Source organism: Schistocerca cancellata, chromosome 7, assembly GCF_023864275.1.
Source record: "Schistocerca cancellata isolate TAMUIC-IGC-003103 chromosome 7, iqSchCanc2.1, whole genome shotgun sequence".
NCBI classification, from domain to species: domain Eukaryota; kingdom Metazoa; phylum Arthropoda; class Insecta; order Orthoptera; family Acrididae; genus Schistocerca; species Schistocerca cancellata.
Window position 1 is genome coordinate 222,592,806 of NC_064632.1, and position 23,304 is coordinate 222,616,109.

At 44.9% G+C, this 23,304-nt stretch overlaps 1 protein-coding gene across 1 annotated transcript in view; it reads right to left on the reverse strand.

Moving 5' to 3' along the window:
* Positions 1–23,304, reverse strand: part of LOC126091977 (autophagy-related protein 16-1-like) — a 140,111-nt gene that overhangs the window by 21,632 nt on the left and 95,175 nt on the right. Inside the window, exon 3 of the mRNA XM_049907342.1 lies at positions 20,486–20,570. Within this exon, the coding sequence (XP_049763299.1) occupies positions 20,486–20,570 (85 nt within the window). The remainder of the gene's footprint in view (positions 1–20,485; positions 20,571–23,304) is intronic.

The following is a 23,304-nucleotide window of genomic DNA, read 5'->3' on the forward strand; positions in this document are numbered from 1 at the left end:
CCACTCGCAGTATTCCACCCTTCGATCCGGGTAGTCCTTGTTCATAACGTGCAGCTACCTTGGAATGTGGACTTCCCATTCTGCAGCCTTCAGAAGTGGTCGTACGCTTGATGGGCTTACCCCGCTTTCATGTGCACCCTGCTTCACAGATTCCTGACGTGACCAAGTAAAATGTTGCAACACAGCAGCGCTAGAAGCTAAAATTGTTGATGTTTTTGGTCGACCAGACCTTTCCTTATACACAACCTGAACAGTAGCGTCAGTTTCAAATTTATTCCGAATACCATAAATTGTTGTATACGTTAGTGGATGATTTCCGTACACATTACGTCATTGCCGCTGTACCTCCATGTTTTCGTACTTCCAGTGCCACTTCAGTAAGGCCTTGCGTTGTTCAAATGACAATCTTATTTCATTCCAGTTGCACTGTCACTCGCTAGAGAACGTGCGCCAAGATCTATTGAGAAAACAATGGACTACGCGACCGCGCAAAATCCAAAGATATTAACTATCGACGAGTTTCTACATTTTTCTGGACACCTCTGTATGTGCAGTTCTAATTCATGCATTGAAACTGGCTGTTATTACTTTAAACAGTTTGTGTGAAATGAACTTATAGCCATAACATTGTGTATAAGACTCCAGTACGCCAGAAGAGAATAGTGAACTGCAAGACGACTTCCTGAGGACTGATGACTGGTGTAGGAACTGGCAGTTGACTCTCAACGCAAATAAATGTGCTGTCCTTAAATAGGAGAAGAAATCCACTACTGTACAACTACGCTAATGGCGAAAAGTCTATGGAAATATAAGTACAGTAAAATACCTAGGAGTTACTGTCCGGACGGCCTGGAACGGAACGGTCACTTAAGACAAATTTTAGGAAGAGCAGATGCCAGATTCACAGGCATAATTCTTAGGAAACGTAATTCATTCGTGAAAGAAGTAGCTTACAAAATAGTTGTTAGATCGATTCTTGAGTACTGCTCGTCAGTCTGGGACTCTTATCAGGTTCAATTACTAGAAGAAGTAGACAAGATCCAACAAAAAGCAGCGCGTTTCATCACGGGATGTTTTAAATGGCGCGAGAGCTTTACGCCGATGCTCAACAAACTCAAGTGGCAGACAGTACAAGACAGACGTGCAGCACGGACAGGTTTACAGTTGGAATTCCGGGGGAGCGAGCCCCGGAAAGAGTCGGGAAGCATATTACTACACCCCACCTATGTATCGCGAAATATCCACAATTCAAGAAATTAGAGCTGGTACAGACAATGATTCTTCCGATGCGCCATTCATCAGTGCAAGGGGGAAAGGGGAGAGGAGGTGGGAGGGTGGGAGAAATCAGATAGTGGTACCAGAAACAGCCTCCATCAGAAACCGTAACGACTTACTGAGAACAGATGTAGTTGTAGAAAGTTTATGTTGTTACAGCAAAAAAAAAAAAAAAAAAAAAAAAAAAAAAAAAAAAAAAAAAAAAAAAAAAATCAATAGTTAACTCCTTATTATAAAGTCCTCAGATTCGTTTCTTGCATAGTGTGTATAGTTGTGCCTTTAAATGTTTGTGCCACCCTCTCTATTTTTGCCCATTTATCGCTTGACAAACGATCTCCAACAAACAGTAGCGTAGGAACATAAATACATGAATAGCAACTTTGGTAGAAGCAACAGGCCTCATCATTTAGTTGATTTGATATCTTTTTGTCGATCGACCGTATTATGCAGTTCATGGTGCTATTTAATGACGACAAGCAAAAATGTTAAAGTCTAATCAAAATTGATGGTTGTGAATTATAATTATTTTTGTATAATCACATTATATCTCTGGCTATACTAATGTTTACTATCCACAGCCAAAATTCATTTTAGTAGTGAAGGGGTTAACGAAACTGTTAGCGTCCTATACTTAATTTTTGTGAGTTCTTCAAAAGAGATAGGCTGCAAATGACAACGTTAAGATTTGAAGCCAAATGAATTGTCCAAGACAGTCTACCCCTTAACACAACCAAGCGGCAATTACAAGCTACACAATGTACCAGGTAGAAGCTCGCCCAGTGTCATGTAGGCCGTTTGCCTCCGGCACCTCCAACATTTCCCGCTGACTTGCAAATAGCTAAGTGATTTGTTTACCCGCGGTGACAAACAATAATATGTTCACCGGGGGCGACAACACGACAGAAACTCTGACCGCGGCCGGGCGCTGGTCGCAACACGGTGTATCTGCTGGCTAAATGTGAAAGCACGTACTGTTTAATTGAATCGCGGAACGGCAAAAACTCGCCGGCTCGCCTACGTGCACACATGTCAACATGCGAATTTAGCCCTGCGCGTCGCCAGCCCGTATCTGACAACGTGCGCACGCGGTGTCATTTCGTAAGCGCGTGCTTCCCGGCGAAATTTCGTTTGTTGCACGACCAGTTCGTGATATACTGTCGGTCTGTTGTAATAAGCTGTCACGGCGGGAACATACCGCAAACGAAGCCGTCCTGATGGCGCAATTTCGATACCTGGCAAAACCGAGAAAGCTTTAGCATACTACGCAAATGTGTGCCACAATGGGGAAAACGAAAGTTATTAAAACATGATTGTCTTTTTATTTTCTTTCAATGTGGCTTCGGTTGAAACACGAGCAGACATACCTATTCTTTTTGTCTGTAACAGCGGTACACTCGCGTACAAAAAGACTTTTACGATCCGTTTGCCGTGACGAGTGGCAGTGTATAACCTAAGAGAACTGCTTGGCGCTCTATATAACACATTATGCAAGCGTCTCTACCTCCTGCACTGCCGCAGGGGATTTCGTCGTATATCACGTGTAAGAGAGCAGAGAACCAAAGCAAAACATTTTACTAACAGTAAACAACAAAAAAAATTGCTGGTATAAACAGTGAAATTTCAAGCTTACGATGAAACTATTTTTTTTTTCATAGTACTCTTTTGTCGAGAAACAATAATAACGATAACATAGCTCACTGAACAGCAATTCGAAAACAGAAGACTGGGCTTCTGATTAAAAGCGAGCGCAATGTAATGTTTTCTTTATGCATTTTTATTCCAGTGAACCGTTGTATCTATGACACATGGTCATGGATCATATCCATAGATAACTAGAACCGTTTTTAAGAAAAATATTCATCTGTGGCGATAGAAATTTCTAAGTGTGAGTATCGAAAAGAGCGTCGAACAGTTCATTAATAATATACGCTCGCCATATATATTCTTTTCGCAGTCTACACATTGAGCTTACTATGCAGCGGAGAGGCAAACTAATAGCGTACCATCAAAATGTTTCATTTTCCAAGCTGTCCTTTCATATTATATGTAGGAAACAAGTTGCACGTAGTTCAACTTACTATTGTTTTACACACATTGTGTTTATCGGAAAAGGCATGTCAAATTCTAAATACGCAGATTATGATGTGTTTGTTCGACAAAGGCTCGCACTTATAATACACAAAATATTTTTACATTTTAATACCATATGAGAATGGTTGCACATACACTCGCAAGCACTCAAAATTGATAATGTTATTATTGTTATTATTATTATTATTATTATTATTACACGCTTTTGTTCTTAATACAATGTTAACAGGACTGTTCCATTTACTCTTGTTCCCTTCTTCTTTGTTTCTTCCCAAAATGTCTTCATTTTTTGACTATGTTCTTTTTTTCCTTGTTATGTTCATATTTTCTCTGTTTTCTACCTTTCTTTTAGTTCAAACTACGAGTTCATAATTTTGTTTCTGAATTTTTATCTTTCGTTCATCATTTCCCCTATTAATTCCTGATTGTTTTAAGTCTTCTTCTATTTCTTGAAGCAAACTGCTTTTTATTGAGCTGTTTACTATATCAAAAATCTTTATGAGTCTATTTTTCATTCTACGTATGTGTCCACAGAATGTTAGACGTCCTTTTCTGATCATGTCTGTCAGTCTGCATGTGCGTTCGTATGATACTTTGGCTGGCCTCTTCATGTACCATCTGCCTGTATTGCTCTAAAAGATTTTCTCAGGATTTTACGTTCTATTTTTTCTGTCTCTGTGATTCCCGATGCTGCGGCAGTGGTCGTTTCTGATGCGTAGAGTGCTTCTTGTAGTACAGCTCTATTATAGTACCTCAGTTTCGCCTGCCTTGATATGTTTCTTTATTTGTAGAGCGTCCATGTGAGTTTCTACGCTTTCTGAAGTTTTTCTGATCGTTCTATGTTGGATTCCTTTAGATACTTGATTTTTTCTATTCTGTTAACCTTTCCGTATTTACTGAGCATGACTCGTGTTTTGCTTTTATTTCTTCCTATGCATTGCGTTGTTGTTGTTGTTGTGGTCTTCAGTCCTGAGACTGGTTTGATACAGCTCTCCATGCTACTCTATCCTGGGCAAGCTTCTTCATCTCCCAGTACCTACTGCAACCTACATCCTTCTGAATCTCTTTAGTGTATTCATCTCTTGGTCTCCCTCTACGATTTTTACCCCCCACACTGCCCTCCAATACTAAATTGGTGATCCCTTGATGCCTCAGAACATGTCCTACCAACCGATCCCTTCTTCCAGCCAAGTTGTGCCACAAACTTCTCTTCTCCCCAATTCTATTCAATACTTCACATTAGTTGTGTGATCTACCCATCTAATCTTCAGCATTCTTCTGTAGCACCACATTTCGAAAGCTTCTATTCTCATCTTGTCCAAACTAGTTATCGTCTATGTTTCACTTCCATACATGGCTACGCTCCATACAAATACAGGGTGTTTCAAAAATGACCGGTATATTTGAAACGGCAATAAAAACTAAACGAGCAGCGATAGAAATACACCGTTTGTTGCAATGTGCTTGGGACAACAGTACATTTTCAGGCGGACAAACTTTCGAAATTACAGTAGTTACAATTTTCAACAACAGATGGCGCTGCAAGTGATGTGAAAGATATAGAAGACAACGCAGTCTGTGGGTGCGCCATTCTGTACGTCGTCTTTCTGCTGTAAGCATGTGCTGTTCACAACGTGCAAGTGTGCTGTAGACAACATGGTTTATTCCTTAGAACAGAGGATTTTTCTGGTGTTGGAATTCCACCGCCTAGAACACAGTGTTGTTGCAACAAGACGAAGTTTTCAACAGAGGTTTAATGTAACCAAAGGACCGAAAAGCGATACAATAAAGGATCTGTTTGAAAAACTTCAACGGACTGGGAACGTGACGGATGAACGTGCTGGAAAGGTAGGGCGACCGCGTACGGCAACCACAGAGGGCAACGCGCAGCTAGTGCAGCAGGTGATCCAACAGCGGCCTCGGGTTTCCGTTCGCCGTGTTGCAGCTGCGGTCCAAATGACGCCAACGTCCTCGTATCGTCTCATGCGCCGGAGTTTACACCTCTATCCATACAAAATTCAAACGCGGCAACCCCTCAGCGCCGCTACCATTGCTGCACGAGAGACATTCGCTAACGATATAGTGCACAGGATTGATGACGGCGATATGCATGTGGGCAGCATTTGGTTTACTGACGAAGCTTATTTTTACCTGGACGGCTTCGTCAATAAACAGAACTGGCGCATATGGGGAACCGAAAAGCCCCATGTTGCAGTCCCATCGTCCCTGCATCCTCAAAAAGTACTGGTCTGGGCCGCCATTTCTTCCAAAGGAATCATTGGCCCATTTTTCACATCCGAAACGATTACTGCATCACGCTATCTGAACATTCTTCGTGAATTTGTGGCGGTACAAACTGCCTTAGACGACACTGCGAATACCTCGTGGTTTATACAAGATGGTGCCCGGCCACATCGCACGGCCGACGTCTTTAATTTCCTGAATGAATATTTCCATGATCGTGTGATTGCTTTGGGCTATCCGAAACATACAGGAGGCGGCGTGGATTGGCCTGTGGGGACACTTGAAAGACCAGGTGTACCGCCAGAATCCAGAAACAATTGAACAGCTGAAGCAGTACATCTCATCTGCATGTGAAGCCATTCCGCCAGACACGTTGTCAAAGGTGTCGGGTAATTTCATTCAGAGGCTACGCCATATTATTGCTACGCATGGTGGATATGTGGAAAATATCGTACTATAGAGTTTCCCAGACCGCAGCGCCATCTGTTGTTGAAAATTGTAACTACTGTAATTTCGAAAGTTTGTCTGCCTGAAAATGTACTGTTGTCCAAGCATATTGCAACAAACGGTGTATTTCTATCGCTGCTCGTTTAGTTTTTATTGCCGTTTCAAATATACCGGTCATTTTTGAAACACCCTGTACTTTCAGAAACGACTTCCTGACACTTAAATCTATTAAAGACCCACATTCTCACCTTGTATGTCCACACACTACATTCGTAGTGTCCCACCCCAACACAGTGTGGACATGCAAGGTGAGAACGTGGGTCTCGCGGGAGACGTGCGCGAGATAGTCCCTGCAGTCACACTAACCTCAGTGCCCTTGGTGGCTCAGATCGATAGAGCGTCTGCCATGTACGCAGGAGATCTCGGTTTCGAGTCCCGGTCGGGGTACACATTTTCACCCGTCCCCGTTGACATATATCAACGCCCGTCGGACATGTCCGAAAGAACAGACATCACATCCATATAAGTATATTCATATGGCTCTGAGCACTATGGGACTTAACATCTGAGGTCATCAGTCCCCTAGAACTTAGAACTACTTAAACCTAACTAACCTAAGGACATCACACACATCCATGCCCGAGGCAGGATTCTAACCTGCGACCGCAGCAGTAGCTCGGTTCCAGACTGAAGCGCCTACAACCGCTCGGCCACAGCGGCCGGCTTTGTAAACGGTGTTCTTGTGCATTCTCTACTCGATCGCTAAGAAGCTGAACGAAAGTCGGACATGATGGACTTGTATACACTTAGCCGGAGAAAATCGTAAAAAGCCAGTCATTTCGGCCAAAGCTGGGCACCTGGAAACCCTAGTCCCACAAGATTTTGCCGGGTGGGACGTGCCACATTTGGCAGTAAACCGTCAACTGGAAAGTCTTCGCACGGGCAGTGATCGAATCGAGGTCATTTATTTACTGCTTCCCATATGAGCTTTCCGTAAGAACGCTGCCTTGCCGCCATCGATAATAATGTCGCTTGTGTCGAGTGTGCGGGGATGCGGCGATTCCTTTCCCAGTAGTGCTGGAAAATCCCAGAACCGAGACGGTCTCTATTCCAACGAATTCTCGATGTTCTCCAGAACTAGACCCATTTGATTCAATCAGGTGTTCACAGTAAAAGCTTGCAGCAGCCGCATATAAAACAGTATATATTCTACATAAAGCCAGCTGGCAAGAAATCCTGCATTAAAGCTAGCCGGTGTCCCCATTCTAAGATGCGAAACATGCAAATATTTAGATGCCATTTTCGACGAAAAACGGATTTTCTAATATTAAACAGATAACTACAAAAGTTACGCAGAAAATATTAACATTATTTACAACGGAATACCAATGTCTGCGATAAAAGTACATCACGATGTCATATTGAGAGCAATAGTTAGTCCGCCTAAAGTGTTCGTGGCCCGAAATTACGAAGTGAATATGTCACTCTCACATTATATCGAGTCTGCAGAGCAATGCTGCTCTGACCAATGGGCGCTTTTTGTACAACGCGTGTCGAAGAATCCTGGTCTTGTTAGAACTTGTCCCAAAGACAAGTACGGCATCTAACTGCTTGTCACTACTTACACAGAGGCAATTTAGCAAACTTACAGGAACTGACTGTCTACGACGTCATTGACAAGACACAGTTAAATGAATGGATGTATTATGAATGGCGACGTGACTGGGACGCGGGAACAACATTAAGGCAAGCCCGTGTATTTTTCACAAGCATCCGTCAAGCACTTCCAATAAATTACACGAACTCCTCCAAATCTGTGATGCACTTTTTGACAGGACAAGCTCCACATCCTGTGTATTTATTTCGAATTAACAAAATCAGGGCACAGGCGTGCAGCTGTGGATTGTTGGGCACGCTTGGACAAATTTTGTTTGAATGTGAACAATATACTGAATTTGGACAGGGAGTGGGCATAACATATGATAGCCTGTAACGAGGAAAAGTGGAAATTGCTTCATAGTCCAAGCTAAACCAGATGATTATCAAAATACAGGAAGACTCGAGCAAGAGTGAGAGCCAGTAGCAGTCAAAACAGTTAATCAGGAATTACAAACCGCCACGTTTTACCAATTACTGCAAATTCAGCAACATCACTAATAGTAAAGACAAGATGACGACGCGACCTTTGCAGTGATGTGGCAAGTTAAGAGACTACGGAAATAGGTACTATCAGCAAATGACAGTTCAAATGATCAAATGTGTGTGAATTTCTAAGGGACCAAATTGCTGTGGTCATCGGTCCCTAGCCTTATACACTACTTAAAATAACTTATGCTAAGAACAATACACACACAAACACACACACACACACACACACACACACACACACACACACACACACACATGCCCGAGGGAGGACTCGAACTTCCGGCGGGAGGGGCCGCGCAATCCGTGACACGGCGCCTCAAACCACGCGGCCACTCAGCGCGGCTGACAGTTCTCGCGAGTATAAGAGTATAAATAGAGAGCAGGAATGGGTGTCCGCTACCGTACTCTTTCACGCCATTTTGGGAGAAATGGCTTATGGTGAGTCCAGTGGAAGTGGGCTGTTGGATGCTGGTATTGCGCAGCTCTGAGGATGTGAAGCCACTATGCGGCGTGCATGTCGCGGTAAACAGCGCTACAGTCGCAGCCACCAATTCACTTCCGCGCGGTTACGTGTCCACATTATACCGTGCCAGAGTGTCTCCACTGACGCGTGTTTAGGTCGCCGGTCTTCCTCTCGGCGGCTAGCACCTCATGGTACGGATATCTCAGAAAATCACGGAAGATACGCTTCTAATTCCACAGCAATTGGTTCGTACAAGGGCATTCAACCACGTTCCAACTCCTTCGAGTGGTAGAAGAGACCACGGTCGCCTTCAAGCATGCGGAATACTCTCGTGCCCTCTTTTTGGATATGAAGGGAGCGTTTGACAGCTTTTGGCATCCAGGCTTACAGTATAACCTTTCACTTTTGGGTTTCATGGCCACTACATTCAGCTGATGGGAAGTTATTTCCAAGGGAGGACGTTCGTAGTCCAAGTCGTTGAGGCCATTTCTACCATCCGATGCGCTGAGGCAGGTATCACCAAGGATCCGTCCTTGGGCCAGTCCTCTAGTCGCTTTGTTCGTCAGACCTGCCCACGACACTCCAAGCTACTCGGGCAATTTATGCAGACGACACCACCCTCCTTACGAGAAGCCAATGGCTGGTAGTCATACATCGACTATTGCAGGAAGTATGTTCACACCTAGGGACTGGGCAGCCAGGTGGAGGATAGGCTTCAATGAGAGTAAGAGCCAAGCTCTACTGTTCGCCAAGAGACGTCGTCCAGTGATGCCGCAACCACAGCTCTTCAGCGAGGCTATACAATAGGCTGATGCTGCAAAATACACTCCTGGCCATTAAAATTGCCACACCACGAAGATGACGTGCTAAAGACACGAAATTAAACCGACAGGAAGACGATGCTGTGATATGCAAACGATTAACTTTTCACAGCATTCACTCAAGGTTGGCGCCGGTGGCGACACCTACAACGTGCTGACATGAGGAAAGTTTCCAACCGATTTCTCATACTCAAACAGCAGTTGACCGGCGTTGCCTGGTGAAACGTTGTTGTGATGCCTCGTGTAAGGAGGAGAAATGCGTACCATCACGTTTCCTACTTTGATCAAGGTCGGATTGTAGCCTATCGCGATTGCGGTTTATCGTATCGCGACATGGCTGTTCGCGTTGGTCGAGATCCAATGACTGTTAGCAGAATATGGAAACGGTGGGTTCAGGAGGGTAATACGGAACGCCATGCTTAATCCCAACGGCCTCGTATCACTAGCAGTAGAGATGACAGGCATCTTATCTGCATGGCTGTAACGGATTGTGCAGCCACGTCTCTATCCCTGAGTCAACAGATGGGGACGTTTGCAAGACTACAACCATCTGCACGAACAGTTCGACGGCGTTTGCAGCAGCATGGACTATCAGTTCGGAACCGTGGCTGCAGTTACCCTTGACGCTGCATCACAGACATGAGCGCCTGCGATGGTGTACTCAACGACGAACCTGGGTGCACGAATGGCAAAACGTCATTTTTTCGGATGAATCCAGGTTCTGTTTACAGCATCATGATGGTCGCATCCGCGTTTGGCGACATCGCGGTGAACGCACATTGAAAGCGTGTATTCGTCATCGCCATACTGGCGTATTACCTGGCATGATGGTATGGGGTGCCATTGGTTACACGTCTCGGTCACATCTTGTTCGCATTGACGGCACTTTGAACAGTGGACGTTACATTTCAGATATGTTACGATCCGTGGCTCTACCCTTCATTCGATCCCTGCGAAACCCTACATTTCAGCAGGATAATGCACGACCGGATGTTGCAGTTCCTGTACGGGCCTTTCTGGATACAGAAAATGTTCGACTGCTGCACTGGTCAGCACATTCTCCAGATCTCTCACCCACTGAAAAAGTCTGGTCAATGGTGGCCGAGCAACTGGCTCGTCACAATACGCCATTCACTACTCTTGATGAACTGTGATATCGTGTTGAAGCTGCATGGGCAGCTGTACCTGTACACGCCATCCATGCTCTGAATCAATGCCCACGTGTATCAAGGCCGTTATTATGGCCAGAGGTGGTTGTTCTGGGTACTGATTTCTCAGGTTCTATGCACCTAAATTGCGTGAAAATGTAATCACCTGTCAGTTCTGGTATAGTATATTTGTCCAATGAATACCGGTTTTTTCATCTGCATTTCTTCTTGGTTTAGCAATTTTAATGGCCAGTAGTGTACCTTGGGCGTCACCCTTGAACCTATGCTCAGCTGCCGAAAGCGTGTGCGCGATGTTAAACGGAAGGTGCAGCAACGATTTGGCGCACTCTGTCCACTCCTGCATGGAGTATCCGCCCTGACAGTTGACTGTGGCTTCACACTATCCCGGGCTTGCCGGCCGGAGTGGCCGAGCGGTTCTAGGCGCTACAGTCTGGAACAGTGTACCCGCTACGGTCGCAGGTTCGTATCCTGCCTCGGGCATAGATGTGTGTGATGTCCTTAGGTTAGTTAGGTTTAAGTAGTTCTAAGTTCTGGGGGACTGATGACCTCAGTAGTTTAGTCCCATAGTGCTAAGATCCATTTGAACACTCTCCCGGGCTTGTGTCCGCCCAATCATGGATTATGCACATGAGGCAAGGGGCACTTCAGCTAACTACCAGCTACGCTCTATCTAGCAGATGTAAGACGACGCCCTCCGGAGTATACTTCAACTATCCTACTATTTCTAGCACAACCCCTGCACGATGCAGCACAAGAAATGGAAGTCCTTCCTGGCTTCCAAAATCACGCCTGCAGGACATATGAAAAGACAACGGAGTTCCCTTCCCCACTCATCCGCCCCCTTGGCCGAAGACATGACGACAGAGACCACTTTCGACAGCTCATGGCCTTACTTAACAGGTAGTAAGGCACATTACTAAGATATAAGAAACTATCAGCCTCGATTGCGGTAATGAAACCAACCTTTACCTAGGTTTCAGCCCAAATAATTGAGCCTTCTTCAAAAGATATACCTGAATCTATAATTTGTCCAAGAGACCATGACTGTCAAAGATAAAAGTCTCTGGATTGCAACTACAAATAAATATAAAGGGAATTAAATTCCAGAAGGTCGAGACGGACCAGCTAAACTTCACCTGAGGCTCCATTTCACCGCTCGTGGGCTAGTAACCACTTATATGCCAGGTGTACAGGTTAACCGAGATTACTGCATTATGGCGTTTACATACTACAGTTTCGCTGTTTTATGACCTATGTCATCTTTCATTAATAACGATGGGTGCGTTATGCAGCATTCGTTGTGAAAGGGCCGATATATTCTAATAGTGTAAGTAGGGGTAGTGTGTTCGAACTTACATAAATACATGCACAGTTTGTTACATTTTAGTCATAACCTAGTGCAGAGGCTTTATGTATAAGATTTTAAACCTTTCTATAAGTTATTTGTTTTAAGATATAACTGCGTTGGTCTTTATCTTTGACAGTCATGGTCTCAGTCAGACATTGGCAATGTTCCCTGCCATGTTGATTCACAGCGCGTTGTCTAGTCTTACTTAGTTTCACGTGAGCTCCCGAGGCCCACCGCACGGCTTCCATGGAGACGAGGCGCACGTCAGGGCTTAAGTAAAGTCTTGGTGTTGACTTAGTACTTATGAACCGCATTTTTAAAATGTGACTACGCCTACTCAGGCTGTTCTACTTTTATTTCTAGACCATGACCTCTTGGACAAATTATAGATTCAGGTATATCTTTTGAAGAAGGCTCAATTATTTGGGCGAAAAACCTAGGTAAAGGCCGGCCTGAGTGGCCGTGCGGTTCTAGGCGCTACAGTCTCGAACCGAGCGACCGCTATGGTCGCAGGTTCGAATCCTGCCTCGGGCATGGATGTGTGTGATGTCCTTGGGTTAGTTAGGTTTAATTAGTTCTAAGTTCTAGGTGACTGATGACCTCAGAAGTTACGTCGCAAAGTGCTCAGAGCCATTTGAACCATTTTAAACCTAGGTAAAGGTTAGTTTCATTACCGCAATCGAGGCTGATAGTTTCTTATATATTAGATTATCACGACTGCAGACTGTGCTGCAATGTTGAAAGTACAAAAACATTACTAAGATGCTACTGTCCAATGTCACTATCACCCACGGGACGACACACAAGTAGTCTGAAGAGATAAATGAACCGTAATTCACACTACTGTTGCAGTAAACACTGCCATACATCCTTCACCCCCCTCCCCCCCCCCCCCCCAGAAAGAGAAGATAGCGGATCGTTCGGTGGCCAGTTATACGCCAGACGCCAGACTCCGGACCGACCATGAGTCCTCCCGACTCTACGCTAGCCACTCAACGCCTGCCACTGCAGCTGCTGCCGGCAGACAGTGCTTTTTCGCCCTCGTCGTGAACTCCAGCCGCTGGACGTCCATCAGAGGGTCCCGAGGGCTCCACTTACCTGGACCTGCGGCTTGATTGCCCAAGAGCTCACAGTATCGTGAGACCGTGTCGCTACTCATCCACGACACCTCACTACCCGTTTCCCACGATAATGGCTATAGATTTCGTCATGGTAAGCATCTGCTATGCATTGTGTGCTACATCACCTATACTGACTGCCATAGTTTTCGTATCCCGGCTGCCTGAATAAAAAGAGCTTGCCCCATTGAGTGGGCTCTCATGTTATTATTCTACCCAATATGAGACGTTGGCAAGGCATGGATGCCCTACCTGCAAGGAGCCATTGATTTGAATGCATAATGGAGGAAAGGTGGTAGAAATCGCGACACAAATAAAATATTTAGAAACTAACACAAAGAGATTCCGAGAATGAAATTTTCACTCTGCAGCGGAATGGGCGGTGATACGAAACTTCCTGGAAGGTTACTGTGTGCTGGACCGAGACTCGAACTGGGGACCTTTGCACTTCACGGGAAATTGCTCTACCATGCCTCACGAAACGTCCCCACAGCTTCAATTCTGCGAGTACCTCATCTCCTAGATTCCAAACTTCACAGAAGCTCTCCTGCGAACCTTGCAAAGCTAGTATTCCTGGAAGAAAAGATACTGCGGAGACATGGCTTAGCCACAGCTTTGGGGATGCTTGGGTAGCTCAGTTGGTAGAGCATTTGTCCGCAAAAGGCAAAGGTCCAGAGTTCGCGTCTAGGTCCGGCATACAGTTTTAATCTTCCAGAAAGTTTCATATTTGCGCACACCCTGCTACAGAGTGAAAATTTCATTCTGGAAACATCCTCCAGGCTGTGGTTCAGCCATGTCTCCTCTATACCCTTTTTTCCAGGAGTGCTAACTCTGCAAGGTTCGCAAGAGAGCTTCTGTGAAGTTTGGAAGATAGGAGACGAGGTACTAACAGAATTGAAGCTGTGGGGGCGGGTCGTGAGTCGTCCTTGGGTAAATGAGTTGGTAGAGCATTTACCCGCCAAAGGCAAAGGTCCCAAGTCCGGGTCTCGGTCGGGCACACAGTTTTAACCTACCAGGAAGTTTCACAAAGATATATGTTTGAAATTACCACAGAACAACACACTGTTGACTGAAGGCAGTCTTCACTGCTATAGATACAGTCACAGAGTGACATACCGAGAGAGCATTGACCTCTAACTAAGCAAGTACGCAAACAGTTCGGAGGGAAAGTACTGAACCAAGAGAACTAGGTTTCGGCAACAGAAAGGGGTGGCAGATTTCGGTGAACCTTAACGCATGGCTGACGCAACTGCCGTCCCGTAGTAACGCGAAACACTCACGATCGCCAAACGACCGAAACGGCGATCGATTCGGAGTATCATTACTAGACTGTGTTCGAAGTAATGAACCGTTAAACTTTGCCGCAGCATGACGGAGCGTATCTATCGACAAGGCACAGTCGCAGGCGAGACGGCAGCTGGTGGCGTTCGAAGATGTTGCAGAATGGGCCGGAGCGGCGACGCTCAAGGCTTCGTTAGCTGGTCGGCACCTCACACTGGTGTGCCTACGTCTGAAAAAAGCAGTTCTGGTGCCAACTCGCTGGATGGTCAAGACGCTATCTGTCGCCTGCTGGTCCATACAACTCGTCGCTTCCTTTTTGCACCAGAGGTTTCCTAAACTGGCGCAGTCTCGCCCGTAGGGACGGCGGGTTTTTCTGTATCCGAGGGCGCCTCAAGACGCTCCGTTTGAACTTGAATCTTTTTGACTGCCACCGCCACACTGACCAATTTATTAATTCCCCTCAGAATAACAGCATCCGACGCCTGTTTACAAATTTTGCTTCCTCTGAACATATGGAATTATTATTACAGAATTTCTTTCGTTTCTCCAATTATTTATGTGTTTTAATTCGCGATTGAATCATTGAATACTTTGAAATAAAATGGATATGCAAATTATGCGTACAGCAATTGTTCCTCAGCAAAAGATTCCGAATTTTTCACATAATTTCATATTCATTAATGACTTCTCGACTCATCCTTTGTTTGCGGGCTTGCGCGGCCGCCCAAGCGCTCGTCACAGCACGTCACGTGAGTTCGTAACTCGATTTGTTGTAACTGTCAAAGACTAACGTTTCAGTAGTATTCGAGTCGTGTGGACATTCGTTCCCAGAGACTGCAGTGAGTTGTGTTCACAGTCAACAAACAGTTGTTATTGCTACATGTGTATATTAATCCTGGCCGGTTGTACTAACCAGTAACGAGTTGAACTAGGAGGAAGGAATACTTGGAGTTTAAAAATTTTCAAATGTGTGTGAAATCTTATGGGACTTAACTGCTAAGGTCATCAGTCCCTAAGCTTACACACTACTTAACCTAAATTATCCTAAGGACAAACACATACACCCATGCGCGAGGGAGGACTCGAACCTCCGCCGGGACCAGCCGCACAGTCCATTACTGCAGCGCCATTTGAACCTCAATCGCCCCCAAGCAAATGCCGGGATGGTTCCTTTGTAAAGGACATGGTCTATTTTCTCCTCATCCTTACGTATCCCGAGCTTCGTGCTCTATTTCTAAAAGACGGCGTAGACGATGGGATATTAAACTCCAGCCGCGCGGGATTAGTCGAGCGGTCTCAGTCGCTGCAGTGATGGACTGCGCGGCTGGTCCCGGCGGAGGTTAGAGTCCTCCGTCTGGCATGGGTGTGTGTGTTTGTCCTTAGGATAAATTAGGTTAAGTAGTGTGTAAGCTTAGGGACTGATGACCTTCACAGTTAAGTCCCATAAGATTTCACACACATTTGAACATTTTTTTTGTACTCGTAAAATTGTCGGCTCTCCAGATGTGCATTCCATTCACACTGGTTCTCGAGACCATCACCATGTTTGGTAGAAAGCAAGCATCACGTGGAGTGGATGCGTGCGACGAGTGTGCTGGGAATCAGAAACTTATCCTTCCGCTTAGTGTTGTGCAAATGGTTCAAATGGCTCTGAGCACTATGGGACTTAACATGTGAGGTCATCAGTCCCCTAGAACTTAGAACTACTTAAACCTAACTAATCTAAGTACATCACACACATCCATGCCCGAGGCGAGATTCGAACCTGCGGCCGTAGCGATCGCGCGGTTCCAGACTGAAGGGCCTAGAACCGCTCTGCCACTCCGACCGGCCTTAGTGTTGTGATAACAATTTGATTTAGGCCGTATCCGGTATTATCAGGACTCCATAAAAGCAGTCTACATACCCACCCGAACAAATAACTTATTCGTCGGTACGTACCAACAAGTCAGACAAGTATCTGGTAGCTGAGGGGTACCGGTAACAAAATTTTATACGTGTAGAAGAAAGACGGCCAACAGCAATCGCACTCACTGGTACAACGAGATTTTTTTCACTCTTCTCTAAAGAGGCTCGATCTTGGTCTCAGGTAATTTCGCCTTTTTCTTGACATCTTCTTATCCACATTTTCGCAATTCCCTCTGAGATAGTGTAATGTTGTGTAATCTTTGCATGCGCACACAGATTCCCAACTGATTTCGAACATGTGCAACCGTTCAACTTTTTGTTATTGACTTACAAATTGATTCTGGCGTTTTCGTCGTAACTGTGTAAACTTTTCGTACTTTCAGTGCCCAGTGCCAACTCACGATGCAGCTCTTCATCGATCCCTCATTTCCACCATTCCCGCTGCACCATCTTCCACGCGCAGTGCGCACTAGAAACAGTGCTAGATCTTGTATGGCCCTCCCAACCACCCACGCATGTACTCCTAAGTATAATGCTAGTATAGTGATTGTTTATTCAAGCTAATAACGTAATCTCTTAAATATAACTGCTACACAATTACCGATAATGTAAACAACAAACAACGCTGGTTGATTGGTCGCACGCAGCGCCGCAATGTGGAGATGAGCCGGACCGTTAATTTGATGTGTGAGTTAATTTTTTGCCGTAATTAATAACTGGCAGTAATTTGTGCTGCGATAGGCTAACGAAGGAAAGAGTGAGCAGACACATTAGCTGACGCCCAGCCCAAACCTCTAAGGATAGAAGCTTGAAATTTGCAGAGGTTTTTGATCTTGCACTATTGGCGTCGTTTAAGAAATGATTTTTAGAAATTCCACCCGTAGAAGGGTTCAATAGGGGATAAAACGCTTTATTGAAACTATGTTGCTATTGCGGCAATTATGAAGGTAGAATTATGAAAACTGATGTTTGGTTTCTCCGTAAGAAATAAAAAAATACGTCTTTCACTATTTTTGGAAATTCAACCACTAAGGGGCTAAAATAGTGGGCGAAATCTTTTTCTGGAAATAAATAATTATGAAATAACTATTAAAATATTTTGAAAGTTACATCTATGAAAACTAGTATCTGATTTCTTGGTTAGAAATAAAAAACACGTGTTCCACTGTTTTTGGAAATTGAATCACTCAGAGGGTGCAGTAGGGGACGGAAAATTTTCACATATTATTTCGTTATATTAAGATATTTTTAAACCTACATCTATGAAAACTGGTATTTCACTTCTCAGTTCGAAATAAAAAGATGCGTTGGGGCATGAAAGTTTATATGGAAATATTGCCACAAGAACGCAAAAGGCATGATAACAAAAACCTTGGGCTCCAGCTACCAGAATTGCTTTTCGTCAGAAGTACATTCGCAAAAGGCTATGCCCCTATGGCCTTCATTAACAATGAAAACCTTAGAAGGTGTTGCAATTCGTCAACAACTTAAAAATTCGATTAATGGGGGAAAAAAAACTCTGCACACCACACAGCACACGGGAGCGAAGCAACGGGCGCTAAGCTGGTTAAGTAGAATTCTTCAGAATTTAGCACATCAGTACAATTATCGCTCCACTTATAGTGACTGACATGGAAATCGTTACATCATGAAGCAACAGTCCTAAACTTATTAAACTTTGCGGAGATATACATGACAAATTGAGTATTAAATGATTACACTTTTTCCCATTTGGAAACGATATCCATCGACATCAGACTGGGGTATGATGCCACAGGGAAGTAATACATTATTATATGCGTTGTGGCATTGAAGCTAATTTCTTGCCATTCCAGAAACACACATGGCGTCCGTTCATAAAGACTGCAAGCTGAGGATTGGTGGGAAAGTATACGTCTTCCCGTAGCATGGCTGACATGCCCTATGGCTGACAACTCAGGGGTCCAGGCAGTCATGGATCCGTACTCTCCTCATCGTGCTTGTAGTGTAAACTGCAGTGTGAGGTCTGGTACTGACGATGTCGAGCAGCAATATCTGTAGCTGTTTTACTTCTTGCTTCGTTTCATTTTTATTGTAACGCAGACAATGGGGGTCACCCAATTAATTTTGGGAGTTCTTTTGTTTGGTCGTACTGCCGCAACATTACAGAAATCGTTGAAAATCGGTGTTGATTTCGTTCAGTCATTTGTACTGGTTCATCAGTTCAAGAGTTTCACTATGTGATCAAAAGTACCCGGACACGTGGCTGAAACTGTCTTACAAGTTCGTGGCGCCCTCCTTCGGTAACACTGGAATTGAATATAGTGTTTGTACCCCACTAGCCTTGATGACAGCTTCCACTCTCCCAGGCATACGTGCAGCAAGGTGCTGGAAGGGCAGCCCATTCTTCACGGAGTGCTGCACTGAGTAAAGGTATCGATGTCGCTCGGCAAGGCCTGGCACGAAGTCGACGTTCCAAAACACCCGAAAGGTGTTCTATAGGATTCAGGTCAGGACTCTGTGCAGGCCAGTCCATTACAAAATGGTTCAAATGGCTTTGAGCACTATGGGACTAGACTGCTGAGGTCATCAGTCCCCTAGAACTTAGAACTACTTAAACCTAACTAACCTAAGGACGTCACACACATCCATGCCCGAGGCAGGATTCGCGCCGTTCCAGACTGTAGCGCCTAGAACCATTCGACCGCTCCGGCCGGCAGTCCATTACAGGAACGTTACTGTGGTGTAACCATTCCGCCACAGGCCGTGCATTATGGACAGGTGCTCGATGGTGTTGAAAGATGCAACCGCCATCCCCGAATTGCTCTTCAACTGTGGGAAGCAAGAAGGTACTTAAAACATCAGTGTAGGCCTTTGCTCTGATAGTGCCACGCAAAACTACAAGGGGTGCAAGCCCCCTCCATGAAAAACACGACCACACCATAACATCACCGACCACACCATAACATCACCGCCACCGAATTTTACTGTTGGCACTACACACGCTGGCAGATGACGTTCACCGGGCATTCACCGTACCCACACCCTGCCGTCCGATCGGCACACTGTGTACAGTGATTCGTCACTCCACACAACGTTTATCCACTGTTCAACTGTCCAATGTTTACGCTACCAAGCGAGGCGTCGTTTGGCATTTACCGGCGTGATGTGTGGATTACGAGCAGCCGCTCGACCATGAAATCCGGGTTTTCTCACCTCCCACCTAACTGTCATAGTACTTGCAATGGATCCTGATGCAGTTTGGTATTCCTATTTGATGATCTGGAGAGATGTCTGCTTATTACACATTACGACCCTCTTCAACTGTCGGCGGTCTCTGTCAGTCAACAGACGAGGTCGGTCTGTACGCTTTTGTTCTTTACGTGCCCCTTCTAATTTCCACTTCACTATCACATCGGAAACAGTGGAAACAGGGATGTTTAGGAGTGTGGAAATCTCGCGCACAGACGTAAGACACAAGTGACGCCCAATCACCTGACCACGTTCCAAATCCATGAGTTCCGCGGAGCGCCCCATTCTGCTCTTTCACGATGTCTAATGATTGCTGAGGTCGCTGATATGGAGTACCTGGCAGTAGGTAGCAGCACAATGCATCTAATATAAAAAAATTATGTTTTGGGTGGTGTCCGGATACTTTTGATGAAGTAGTGTATGTTTTCAGAGGAAGCAGGATTCTCAGGACGATTAATCATTATTATGCATTACTTCAACAGTGACTAAACTGCAGAATTTGACGTGACCGATAAACTTCTCTACATAATCTAACCCCGAGGGAAAACCGATTTACTATGAACCTAGACACTACAATCTCCACCCTACCTCGAATTCATTCCTATCCTAATCTTCTCCATACAGTAAGAGGTAAGCGTATGAATTTTTTTCCAGGATGAATTACGAACATCCATGGTTGTAGCCAAGTGTCCATACTAAAGTGGCATATGCAAACATCCGAGCCACGGCAGGAGATTAATTTGGTACGGATATGGGAAATCGGTGTTCCATCATCTTTCTTAATGTCAAAATATGACACCTGCAAGGCTGCATTAGAGAAAGTAAAACAGAACAGAGGGAGAAAGAGAAAGAGAACGAGAGAGAGAGAGGGAGAGAGAGCATTGAAAGTTAAGAAACAAGGAAAAGGAAGAAGGTGAAAATAAATGAGAGAGGACACTTACGTGAAAGTTGTGACCACCTGGTTCATTCGCAGGTCCAGCAGCTTGAGGCTGTCGTCCCGCGTGCAGGCCAGCAGGTACTTGCCATCTGCAGAGGGAAACAAAAACAAAATTCCAGTTATGAGGAGAACTTAGAACTACGTAGAAACTTCCATTCTGAAACTTAGGTTTCCTCATATTACTGTGTCCAACTACACTAGCGGACAAAATTAAGGGAATACTGGAGAGAAATATACGAAAATAGGTATGGATGTAGTTTATTGTGGGACAGTCATTTGTACAAAACAACAATTCAAACGCCACTGATGTCCGCGGCTCGTGGTATAGTGGCTAGCGTTGCTGCCTCTGGACCACGGGGTCCCAGGCTCGATTCCCGGCCGGGCTGGGGATTTTCTCTGCCCGGCGACTGGGTGTTTGTGATATTCTCATCATTTCATCATCATCATCATCATCATCATCATCATCATCATTTGTGACAGCGGCTGGATTGAACTGTGTAAGAAATTGGACTGCGAAAAAGTTGGCACTTTGGACGGGCGCTGATGACCGCGTTGTTGAGCGCCCCACAAACCAAACACCATCTCCATCAAACGCCACTGATTAGAATGAGTAATGGCCATGAGTCCAATGTGGTCCAAATCAAAGGTTCCAAAATGGCTGTGAAAACATTACTAGTACGGTTTGTGGTCGCCTGGGACAGACAAACAGCATTCAGTGGCCATATTGTTGACAAGTGAGTTCAGGAGTGCCTCCTCCACCGCGATTTTTAACTCAACAGTGGTTCTGGGTGGCAGGGAGGGGTAGCGTGTTGCAACTGCCCTCCCAAGATCATACCAATCACTTTCAATAGAATTCAGAGGTAGCGATTAAGGCGGCCCAAGCTATACGGTGAACATTCTCGCTTTGCAGATATTCATTAACCGTTTGGGCCCTGTGTGGTCTTGCGTTGGCGTCCATAAACATGAAATGAGGGCCAACAGCACCTCTGAAAGGTTGAACATAGGGCTCTAGGCTCTCCTGTCTGTACCCCTGGGGTCCCGGCGGAGGTTCGAGTCCTCCCTCAGGCATGGGTGTGTGTGTTTGTCTTTAGGATAATTTAGGTTAAGTAGTGCGTAAGCTCAGGGACTGATGACCTTAGCAGTTAAGTCCCATAAGATTTCATACGCTTTTTTTTTTTTTTTTTTTTTGTACCTCTGGGCCTTCGCGGAACCAGTGTCAAACACACGGAGTGGTGTGCAGGTATCGTGCATGATCCCTGCCCATCTCAGCAGTACACCTCCACCACCATATATGACCCCTTCCCTGGTGTTGTGGGGATGGTATTGTGTCATACGTTCACTCTCTATGAAGACCCGCGGAGAATCGGATTGTAGACTGAAGCCGGATTCATCCGTGGAGACAACATTAGCCCACTGACGCTGTGTCCATTGTCTGTGTTGTGTGTAGCATTGCAAACGCTCTCTTTTGTTGGAAGGGGTGAGTGAGATCCACACGGCCGGCGTGCTGCCATAGGGTCCTGTCTCATGGGACCTTCTGGCAACTGTCCAGTGGCAGCAGCGAGGCCACCAGAGAATTGTGTGGCTAAAAACGTACTCTGGCTCTTATTTTTTATTTCACAATACTTTTATGTTCTCATTATAAAATATAAAATATGAGAAGGTTCATATATTACTTTCAGTCCAAATACGACAGTCAGTCTGTTCTTTCCACTGGCTGAAGTAAAAAAAATATTTTTCTTCAAAATTTCTTGTGACGTTAATTTTTATTTTTGTTTTCGTAGCAGGTGGCACAAATTTCCTTTTAGCAACTGCTTCATCATGCTGTAGACTAAATATAGGGATGTATAATATTTTTTCGGAATTTTTACTAAGATTTGAAATTATCGCTAACTGAGGTGACCTTGAGGTGCGTATTTCGTGACGGCCACTAGCGCCTGCGTTACTGCTGCAGTGCAGGATAGGCCGAGGAGAACCTGTACATAGGCCTGCAAGCTGCTCGGACCTCACCCCATCAGACTTCTCTCTTTGGGGCTACATGAAAGCCGAGATGTATTCTGCCCCTGTTGACTCAGAGCAGTAACTTGTCAGAATTCTTGCAGCAGCCACACAAATACAGAACAATAAAGCAACTGGAATAACGTTTTATTCTCAATCACAGACAATAATCTCCTGCACACTGAGTACTCGAAGAACATGCGTTTCCGACACTTGGTTGCTTTACGAAATGGGTTTGTTCTTGTCTCCGTAATTATACCTATGAGTTTTGGCGCTGAATTTTTGAACGACCTTTATATGGAACAGGGTCGGTGAGGACTGCAGACCACAGCTGCAAAAAGTTTTAGAATATTACACAGAAGAAATACTGATGCCCTAATAAGCTACCTGTATATTATTTAACGGCTGATCACGTGGTACTCGGTTCCAGCTGCAGGTGACCTATCTAACGGCTTCCAGAGGCAGCAAAAATTTACTTTCAGTATTTCGTACAATCATTGCCCGAATTTAAAAATTTAATGTGGGTCCTAATCTACTCTTTAAGACGTATAATTTCACGTTAAAGTTCTAACACAACATGTGTTACAGTTTGAAACTGTGTATACGTCTTCCGGCAGCGTAACTCACCCCGCGCAAATACACACACTATATTCATCCAGTATTCGAGAATGAGTGCACTTAGCGACTTCCAACAATTTTACACGTCTTAATTTCAAACCTTTACAAAACATTTTCTCTCCACCTCCCCCCCCCCCTCCCGCCACACACACACACATGCACATACAAAACAACGAAGGGAAGAAAGTACGACTGCAGCATTAGGCACAA